The following is an 11,553-nucleotide window of genomic DNA, read 5'->3' as shown; positions in this document are numbered from 1 at the left end:
TGATACTTTGCTACAGATGGATATAATTTGAAAAACGCAATTTATGATACTTCAAGTGCGAAAACGGACAATTTTCCTCATCTCCGGTAGCATGTGTTCCACAAGAACTTCCTCTAAATTGACCATGTTCGTACAAATGTACAAATGAAAGTTTGAAATCGTTTAGTTCCCTTGGTTAATGAGGTAGGTGATGTTTAAAAGAACAAAACAAATTTTCACGCGGCCACGACACGAGCGGGGCTCGAACCCGTGACGTCCCGGTCACAAATCGAACTCTCTAACCATCGAACCTCCGCGACCGGTCCCAACTGTCGGTGGGAACGGTTTAACTGTCACAGTGATGAACCAGGGGCCCATTTAACACAAAGGCTTACGACTTCATATAAGACTAGTATTCTAATTAACATGTCTAACAGATTTCTATTTCCCACCAATGTGCCTGATGAGTGCAGTCAGATTCATCTTGTTTTCATCATCTTTATTTGAATATTAATGCCGGTATGGTGAAAATTCGGTCTCTAGTTTTCTCTTCGCTATGGCAGTTCAGGTGGTATTTTGAAAGTTTTGAAATAATGTCCAGATACTTGATTGTACTCAAAATAATGAGACCAAAGGACAACAAAAATCCAAGAGAATTAGAATTTTTTTGGGGGGATTTATGTAGAGAATGTGTAATTGCTAAAATTCAACAAAGGGATTTAATTTATTTAAGGAAGCGAGGGTAGGCAATGTGTAGCGAATTCTCTTGTCTGTACCGCTCATAAAGAGGTTAATGAAAAATCACTAGCAGAGTGGATTGCTCCAATAAGGTGACTTGTTACACAGGCAATTCAGAGTCACATGTAAACATTAATATCATCAACATGATTTGCCAAATAATTTCTACCTTCAACCAAGATAACAGATGTATCAATATCGAATGTTTACATGGATGATGCGATTGATGGTTTTGAAGACAATGGTCCTTTTCTCTCTCTTGCTTCTACCTCAATTTTCTGTTTTAAAACTCTATCAAAAGGATCGGTTCAGCTGCTATACTTACATGTACCGTGGATTTCACATTCTATGTATTTGATCCCCAAATCAATAGACATGAACAGTAAAGTTAAATGCTAATCTAAACAATGACAATATGTGAATTGTCAAACTTAGATTTAAATTTGCTTCCTGTTGGATTTCTTTTTTCACCTTCAAGGTACCAATTCTTCCCTAGCAGCATAGGTTGATTTATTGACTGATTGGAGTGTAATGCTGTATCGGTAATATTTCATCCATTTTACGGCGGTTAACTAGGCTAAATAAAATATGATCTGTTTTGAAGAATGTTGGAGCAGCATAGAAATTAAATAGAACAGACATACAGTATTGATTGATTGGTTGTTTTGATGTTTTTCGCCACACTCAACAATTTTTCAGTTATATAGTGGCGCCCAAATTTTTCCAGATCATTGTTGTACATTATCCATATATATTACATGTATCTAACGGATATTACCTATTGAATTCTCAATACTAGCAACAGCGAGGAAGGTGCTTTATGTCAAAGTGGATACAATGAAAGATCCCCTTTATGTACATATATGTACGATTGTTCGTAAGATGTCTAAATGCTAGAGAAGGGTTTAACTCTGTATATATATGTACATTTCCAGTGTTTTTGCCTTTAATATCTGTACAGGTTGTAATGTTAGTCATTTCCTCGTGAATGTGCTGAGGTTGTGACGCGTATGAATATACAGTGTACATGTAGCGAATTATAAAAATAAATTTCATTTTTACATGAGGACATGACGTTCTTCATGCTGATGTGACGCTTTGCAGTCTATACCCGGCCCTCGTGGAATTTATTCCTTAAACGCTGTGTAGAGTACGTGTATATGTCACATGCATACTGCAGAAGAAATGACATTCACAAATTATGTGGAGACATTGGGACAGAGTGAAGAATATAGAACTTTCCCATCTTCAATTCGCGGCCCGAAAAGAGCATTCTTTTGTGTGTAGTTTTGACTTTGAATATTTTTTTTTAAAGTTTGTTTTTTTCTTGACGAAGATACATATGCAACATTGCCACTGTAGCAAGCAATCCGATTTATTGATAAATCATAGACTTTTGTAGTATATTGATTCAGTCGTCATAAATATATTTGTTTAATTCGAGCCACGCCCCTACATGTACAACTACATAGTTTTTTATATCCGGGATATGCGATATGAACTTTATGACCCCCACCCCCAATAAGTTTGCTAATTTCGTATTAAACCTATACGGAAAAATAAACAGGTTAAGACGATGAATGATCCATTTACGAAGCAAAATTGCATGTATGCCTTACTATAAATTGTAAATGGCTTCGTTTGCGAGTCTTTCGGGGATAAATGGCATAACCATGAAAAATGAAGAATTGCAGAGGGAATCGCCCCGTTTTTTGCTGATGTATCGTTTTTTTTCTTTAGGTGACGAATCTGTGTCAATTAAACAGAGGCATGGAAGCACGTGTCACCTCTCGTGTTAGTAAGTCTGCAATTATGGGATCTTTCTTCAATAATTAGAGCAGGAGACGTCCGGATATAATGAACTGCACGGAACTTGATTTTAAGTCGACCATTCCAATATGCTTCGAAATGTGAGTGTATACGTATTTTATATGTCAAAAGTAGCTTTTCCTCATTTGATGTTACATCAAATATAACTCCGGGGAGCGTCAACAGCATCTTTGTTTGTGTAAGATGATAATGACGGGCTGCTGGAAAATAGTTAGCATTTTTTCTGCTTTATAAAACTCTGTTTGAAATAAATGATAACGGTAGTATTTTTTAAAGAAATATATTTCTTTTTTTGATTATTTACATAAGGGTATGAACTGCAACTCTTCAAGCTGGCGTGAAGCACTGCAGTTCAAGCCCTCATGTATTTTCAAAAAAGAAATTCGTTTCTTATATTTACTTTTATTTCAGTCAAAATTCCCATCCATTCAAATAGACGTACTATATTCATTATGATCCATACATGCAATGTTCACAACTGCAACACATTCATGAGGATATGGCTATCATTACAATTTGTAAAGATATCAAAGCCGAAAACATTGGAAATGTAAATATTTGGCTGTATCCCATTCCCTTGTTTCTCGTTTTACCCCCTCCCCCCTTTTTTTACACAAATAAATACACTTGTTAGGGCCATTGTAACTGACGAGAAGTTTGTCAGCATGTTTTGAGTTCAACGTTACGTCCTCATTTCTCATCAGAAACAAAACCATCGTAAGCATAAATTGTAAGTTTTTAAATTTTATAATCTGGAAAAAGGTTATAATTTTGCCATTGCACATTATACGTAGAAAAAAAATTTAAGAGCCTTTTGATATACATGTATTTCCTATAGCATTTACATCTAATTAATACATAATTTGTGCAAATTTATCAAAAGCCGTGAATGTCAGGCTGGATCTTAAAGTATGCATTTGTTTCAAACGTTATCCCCCACAAAATCTACCTAGCTCTTTCCATCATAGGTGGATATTAAGTAGGGTTCCTCCTACGAACCCCCTCCCCCCCTGTTTTCAATAACCAGATCACCTTCTGGCAAGAGCCATTATATAGTAGCTTTATACACGATTTTCTATACATTGTAAAATTATATCAACAATTCCGTACATTTTTATAAATCATTCCGTTGACGCAATCGGATACATAACGTAATGCAAACCTACATATTTGATCGAAGTATTTCTCTAATAAGGACTATTTTGTGGCCAAGTGAATAATCTCTTCTAGTGAAGAAAGGTACATGTATAAATCAGTTCTGCCAAATCAAAAGTGCAAGTGCGATGTCATAGATGAAATTATTCTAACGATTCATCAACCGACATCGTGTCCCCATGGATATCTTGCAAGATATAGAATACGACCGATAACTTGGCTTCGTGTTCGACTATCTATTGTGTTACATATATTGCTCTCTTTATTGCTTAAGACATACGTCTTATCACATCAGTTACAATATATATACATACATGTACAATGTAAATACATAAACATGGCATTGTATGGCGGTGTACAAATTCAAACGACGAAGAAACAACAATAACAACGAAGAAAACAAGGTTTTCTCGCAACTTTTTAAAGTACAAAACATAAATATTTCCCTAAATTACAAAGTTCGTGTACATTATGAACACTTAATAATTGTACAAATTTTAAAACGAATGGTTTTTGCCAATAATATTTTTTTTTATATACATGTACATGTATTTATGACGAAATTTCTCGTAATGAGGGCAAATTGATATAAAGTGGTATTCGTCCTCTATGTCATTTTTACAGAATTTACATACTCTATTTTCTCTGAGTATATTGTTATTGTGGCCTGTTTCAATTTCAAGATTATGAGTCTGATTCGACCAATGTGCTTTTAAAACATATTAGGTATAGGTTAACAAAGGTAATACTGTAAAGAAAAGTGATCAATGATATGTTTGTAAATGATACACTTTGAAGAACAATTAATCTGTTCCACTAAACTTTGAACAAACATATCGGTGAACCTCTGTTTTATAATAGGAAAGAAAAATTTAGACGCGTTGCATTCTCTTGATCACACCAAATATATCCTAACTCTATCTCGTACAATTTTTGTTTAATGCAATAGGCCCAATGTTTACTACAATTTTTTATTCTATCACAGCTCTAATATATAATATTCCTTGTAATATCTAATTATACAATTTTCACCACGCAACACTTTAAACCAAAATTTAAACATTCTGAAGAATTGAATGATTTTCATAGGAAACTTCCCATTTTCAAAATACACCGAGGCAGAATTTGTTTTTTTTCGCACACCTAAAACAGATTTTATAAACTCTAACTGTATCATTTCTACATCTCTGGCATTATGGCTACCCCATACTTTACAAGCATAATTCAGAATACTTGCTACATCTGTTTCTTGTCTACCTTGACAGGTAATTGTTATTGCGCACGATTGTAGTTACCGTTAAAGTTAAATAAAACACCAAGGTATACAAATTTATCAACAACTTCAACTGGCTGACCGTTCAGATTATATATAACATACTTAAAATCCATATGCGATGCCATTCTATTGTCTAAGCGCTCCATTATTTATAAGGAACGGAGAGTATCAGACAACTACTTAACTACATGGACCCAATGATTGAACTGATGCGATCATCAATTGATGAGAGCAGTAATTGATTTGCTACGCACATCAATGCAATAATTGCTTATAGGGCTTTGATTTCAGGGTATGACCAAAATTATCAGTGATTATTGTCTTTGTGATCTAAAATTCTTTAATTTTGCTGATACTGTATTAAAAAAAACTAAGTGCATATTTAACAAAAACAGAATGGATGTACGAAAATTGTGAATTTTTCAACCCAGGTTTCCGACTCTAAGGCAAGTCCAAGATAGTTACAAGTGTATAATGTTAATATAACATATATTACATCGTGTAAGGTCATTCGTCATTAGGGCACTTTTAGGGGGCATTTGGGTTTTTAAAACGCATCTTGTGTTATTTCACTGCTGAATATTAGAATTTAGCTTAGATGTAAAGAGAAGAATAATTATCATAGATCCCGTAGCCCTTAAGGATAATGATACTTACATGTATAACTAATACTCGGGTCATTGATAAAGCCTGTGACCGAATTTATACTGAGTGACAATAAAAACGCAACACATCAGGGCCGTAAATTACATGGAGGCGGAGGAGGCAGCTGCCTCCTCCAACTTTTGAGCCAAAAAAAATTAAAATTTCAAGTTCATTAGAATTTATGTTGTTTCCAATAACTAAGAACATGATACCTCCCTTAAAAAGCATTCCAAATCTTTCTTTTAGAATGAGTTAGTCAAGTAACATCTTAGAAGGCCCTAGAATCAAGGATTTTGCACGAAACGTGTTCAGTGTGCATAAAATGTGCTCAGCGTCTGGGGGCCTGGGCCGCCCCCAGACCCCCGCCTAATTTCCTGCCTCCTCCAAATTGAAGGTTAATTTACGGCCCTGCACATCTTTTGGGGGAAAAAATTTAAAAATATATTGATTGCAACCTTCACTCACCACATAGCGTGCTGGTTTCCTGTCGTACTAACTGCAGATCTGTAGCTCACTGGGAAATATTGGGTTCTGTTCATGATTTATGCGATGTGAGTACATTGCACAAAAATTTCCGGGCGCTATTCAAAAGAAAGGTAAAACGAGTTTTGTCGTGCTGAAACAATTCTGTTGGTGATTACAGATGCTAAATCAACAATAGAGATTAGAAATATTATATGCCGCGTTTAAACGATATGAAATGCCAAATGAGACTGTCGGTATGCTGCAAGCAAGCGTTAGTCAGCGAGAGTTAGCAAGTCGTTTTAATGGTTATCCCTGTACGTTAAGATGGTTGTTGCGACGATATCTCCAGGCAGGATCAAATGATCGATTATAACTATACGTCACGTCAACAAGCGTACATACGGCTACGTCACGTGCAGGATAGGTTTACGCCCACCATGACGAGGCAAACGATTGCACGTCATGTTCAGAATAATGATGTGCCATAGGATCTACTGCAGAAGAACTTACCAAGGCCTACAACTTCAATCGCATATCCGAGTACAGTGGGACGGAGGCTGAATCAACTCCAAATCTGGACACGGGTCTTGTTCTCTGACGAGTCCAGATATAACGTTAGTAGTGCTGACGACAGAGCCCGAATTTACCGTCGTTTTTATGATTGTGATGTAGACAGTTGTGCCCTTGAACGTGATAGATTCGGCGGAGGTAACGTCATGGTCAGGGGTGCGATGAATACAATTTTTCGCTCACAATTAGAAATTTTTAATGGAACCTTAAGTGCCAAAGGGATTAAATTGGTGGCATTTTGTTAATGTGCATAAGGTTCTTCTTTGCGCGCATCAAATCAATTATTGCTCTCATCAATTGAATTTATGCGCGTATCATATCAATTATTGCTCTCGTCCATTGAATTGATGTTCTCATTAATTGAATGGACGAGGGCAATGATTGATTTGATGTGCGCATCGATTCAATTATTGCGCACAATATCTGAATTAATGATATCTTCAAATAATTGCAGGCATCTTCAATTATTTGAGTGTGTGTTAATTTGGTGCTTGATACTGTCCACTTTTCTAAAGGGAATAGGCGGTTCTCTGATCTAGTACTAAGCAGTAACAAGTTTAGTACGCTTAAAATAGTACTAATCTATATCAATTAGCACAATATAGTACTACATGTGAAATCATCAAGACACTATACTTACATGTGTACACAGTACACAGGGACCTGTGGGATCGCCACATTATGACAAGCAGTTATTTTAGATTTTTATCAATCAATACTACTATAAAAATGGGAGGGGGCATGAAATATATTTTTATTTTCATATGTAAATAATAGAAAATGGTTGTTGTTGGAACAGTCGGGGGACGGGAACAGTCGGTAACCCTATTGAATGGGACGTCTCAATATGAGCGAAACATTCTCAAATGACGTTAAACAAACAGCTAGGTGTGAAGCCGCCAGCCTCAGAATCCGCTTAAACTGGGAAATGCATTGCTTCATTCCTCAAAGGCTGTCCAATCAAGGACACGTCGCACACGCGCCGTTATCGACGCTAATGGTGGGCATACCGGTTATCAATGACCAATACCACAGTATTGACCTTTCAGGGAAGTAGTAATGACGTTTGAAATAAACCTTCATTATCCAAAGGTTTTAATCCGCTACTCTCATCTTTCAAGTATCAGTGATTTTATCATATACCACAGCTATTTGTTTATTGATTTAATAAATTACACAGAAGACTATCCGCTATCTACATGTAATCAAATGATACATGTATAATAATTACACTAATTGCAGTAGGTGCAGTTGCTCTGAACAAGGCCTGCTATACTGCACTATTATGAACAATTGTTTATCATACAAATAAAAAGTGTATACGGAACATTTGGTTCCGCGTGGCTGTTTCTGAAGTAAAATTGTAAGAACGCCAAATCATAGAATGAAAGGCGAAGATAACGAACAGTGATTAATTTCATAACTCCTATAAAGGTGAAGATGACGAACAGTGACCAATCTCATAACTCCTATAAAGGTGAATATAACAAACAGTGATCAATCTCATAACTCCTATAAGCACTACAAAACAGAGAGTTGGACAAACACGGACCCCTGGACATACCAGAGGTGGGATCGGGTGCCTAGGAGGATTAAGCATCCCCTGTCGACCGGTCACACCCGCCGTGAGCCCTATATCTTGATCAGGTAAACGGAGTTATCCGTAGTCAAAATCAGTGTGCCAAGAACGGCCAAACAATCGGCATGAAACACGTCAGACAGCATTTGACCAAATGATAGGTTATATTGGCAAACTAGATCGTTATAACGACCATAGAATTTGCGAAATGCTGAGACTGTTGGAACCCCTGCACCGTAAACTTATTTGTCAGTAGCCTGCTTCGATTTAAAAACTGACCATACGTAGAACTAGCTCTTGTGTATCGAATCAGCTGGGAGATGTAAACATCGCATGTATGTGATAATGTAATATTGCCACACAAATATGGGAAGTTGACGATTGAGAAGTTGAAATCATCCCGTTTGTCATAAAGTTGAGTAGTTAGTTTGCTGTTAATATCTACTTTCAATAAAATATGTAAGTATGAAATTGAAGTGGACGACTTCGTGGTGTCATTTATTTCGAGTTCACTGGGATATATTGAAGCGACATATGCATGAAAATTATTAATTATTGTTAATAGATAATACATCGTCGATATATCTAAATGTAGAATTGAAGGCCACAGCAAGATATCTTTTCTTCTCACGTGGAAGTTTTTGAATAAATTCTGCTTCATAGGAATATAAAAACAGGTCAGGTAACAAAGGAGCACAATTCGTGCCCATTGGGATTCCAACAGACTATTGGAAGACCTGATCACCAAAGATCACAAAGATATTGTTAATGAGGAACTCCAGCATATTTTTTATTTCAACTTCACAGTACTTGTGCGTGGAATCAGAGTGACGTTTAACAAAGTGATTTATTTGGATGACTGATCACTAGATAGGAATATTTGCGTTTTCCATTTTTGTTGAAGAAGCAACAGTCTGTGATGTCAAAAGGTCCAGTCTTTAATTTATCGCGAGGAATGGTCGTGTAAAGAGTTGAAAAGTAATACGTTTTGATGTTGTTGATTTGAGAAACGTTTTGTGATTTCAAGTTTACTAATAGTTCTTTACAATATTTTTTAGAATCCACATTTGATTTACTCTACTTCTGGCATATGTAGTCGCACAGTACGTTTGAAGTTTCTCCTTCACAGCTGTTCATATTTTCGTGAGGAGCAAAGATAAGGGCTTGGTAGAACATTTACTGGATCCAGCAATGTATCTTTGTAAGGGTTTTTATGAAGTTTAGGAATCCAGTATAGGTACGGTAACTCATACTCTAACAAATACTCATTATGGTGTACATTTCGTTGCAATATTCAATAGTATTGGAATTTATAACTCCAGCTCTGTTCTACTATATAGATTTGTTGCATATACAGGGCTATAAAAATTGCATTTAATCTAAAATCAATCCCATTCCCATTAATAAATAGATGAATTCTATAACAAATCATGTCTGAATCAATGTTCTATACGAAGAATTCAATTGTAGCGGTCAGCCGGATTCGGTCGCCGGTGGACAGTTAGCTCAGTTGGTAGAGCACCTGACTAGAAATTCAGGGGGCCCGGGCAAACTTCCACCAGAGTTCGTTTGCTCACAAACCAAACTCTTCCACTTAGGCATTATGGGATAGCGATTTCTTAGGTCGCGTATACTGTGACGTCAATGTAGAATGACGAAAAAACATAACGTCAAACGTAAACATCTTTCAAAACAAGAACGTAAACATCAAGTTCATTACTTTACACAATAATTTGAACAGAGTCTCCCTACTTTTTAATGATATTTTGATCATTTTATGTTTAAAATAAATCCATACTTTTATATTAATGCTCTTAATATCAATATCTTCAAACTTTTAACTGCGAACTACTTCTTTAGAGTTATTTGCCTGCGTGATAATCGCGGACTCACAATATACAAATCTGTATATTGTGCTGCGTCACATAGGAGAGGTCTATTCGTAGGTGACGTAATGAGGCCTCGACGGGGAGTTTGGGGGCCCGGGTTTGAATTCCGGTCTGGTCCGTTTCATTTTCCCACTTCCTGTTACACAATTATCATTTTTTTATTTAAAAAAGCAATAAATAGGTCATGTAAAACGGTACCCCGTATAGGCCTAATTACCACTTTTATTTAAAAATTTCACACCTTGATACCCGCTATTGTTTATCTATTTATTAATTTCTTATTTTACATTACATATCAGTGGCGGATTTAAGGGGGGGGGGGGGGGGCGCAGTCGGCGCCCCCCCCCCCTAAAATTTAAGCAATAATTTTTTCCACTCCCGGAGAAATAGATGACAAAATCTATTGATTTCTTGAATTACTTTATTGGGAGAACTTAATTTTTTCTAAAAACCCTTAAAATTTGCGTCATTTTATTAATTTCACCTCATAAAAAATGATAGAAAATAGTACAAAAGACTAAATAGGAGATATATTTCAAGCCTTTTAAAAGCTGTAAAATCTAGGAGCTTCCGGGGACTTCGCCCCCTGGGCCCCCACCAGGGATTCACCCCCCAGACTCCCTGCCTCATAAAGTGGCGCCCCCGTAACCGCAATTCCTGGATCCGCCCCTGCAGCTGTACCACTTGGTGTTATACGGTTTTGGAAAAAAATCATTGGAAAATCACTACAATTTACCCACAGGGGCTAAGCCCGTTTTGACCCGAAACTCATTGTAACCATAACTATATTAATGTTTACAATGAGTTTCGGGTCAAAACGGGCTCAATCACTGTCAATTTACCTATTGTTTTGTTAACCCGTTCGGGTTTGATGTTCGAACAAATAAGCCTACCTAATTCGAATTTCCTTGAGCAGTTTTGTCACATGTAGCATTGTATGATGTCCAATACATTGCAGTCAGTGATGAGTAAAATTAATAACAAAGTGAATATACCTGTGACTTGACAGGAAAGAAAATGTATGGAGAGTGAAGATTAATCTTGACTACAAAATCCTCATTAACATTTACATGTCTTTCACTTTTAGTTCTACCTGTAGTTCTATTATTATTTTTTATCAAATCGCCTGAAATGCTCAAGTTATTGAAAAAAAGTGTGGTAAGGTTTTCGCGACACAGATGTAGCATTCCGGAATGTAATCCTTTCATGTGTATTAGAAAGGAGTTTTTCAGCAGTGCAAGTGACAGGTCTGCTAAGAGATTTGATGTCATTGTTGTGGGAGGGGGGCATGCAGGGACCGAGGCGGCATGCGCTTCTGCCAGGATGGGAGCACGAACCTTACTCCTCACACATAAATTAAACACCATAGGTATGCAACTTTCATAGATTAAATATATAATATAAAATTATCATGATTCAACAGGTTG

At 36.5% G+C, this 11,553-nt stretch overlaps 1 protein-coding gene across 1 annotated transcript in view; it reads left to right on the top strand.

Annotated features, from left to right (window-relative positions):
• Positions 1 to 10,966: 10,966 nt before the first annotated feature.
• Positions 10,967 to 11,553, top strand: part of LOC125663723 (protein MTO1 homolog, mitochondrial-like) — a 71,504-nt gene continuing 70,917 nt past the window's right edge. The window contains exon 1 of the mRNA XM_048896053.2: positions 10,967 to 11,495. Within this exon, the coding sequence (XP_048752010.2) occupies positions 11,258 to 11,495 (238 nt within the window). The 5' untranslated portion in view covers positions 10,967 to 11,257. The remainder of the gene's footprint in view (positions 11,496 to 11,553) is intronic.

The sequence above is a fragment of the Ostrea edulis genome, chromosome 1 (assembly GCF_947568905.1).
Source record: "Ostrea edulis chromosome 1, xbOstEdul1.1, whole genome shotgun sequence".
Classification (NCBI taxonomy): Eukaryota; Metazoa; Mollusca; class Bivalvia; order Ostreida; family Ostreidae; genus Ostrea; species Ostrea edulis.
This window is presented reverse-complemented; position numbering and strand designations above follow the sequence as displayed.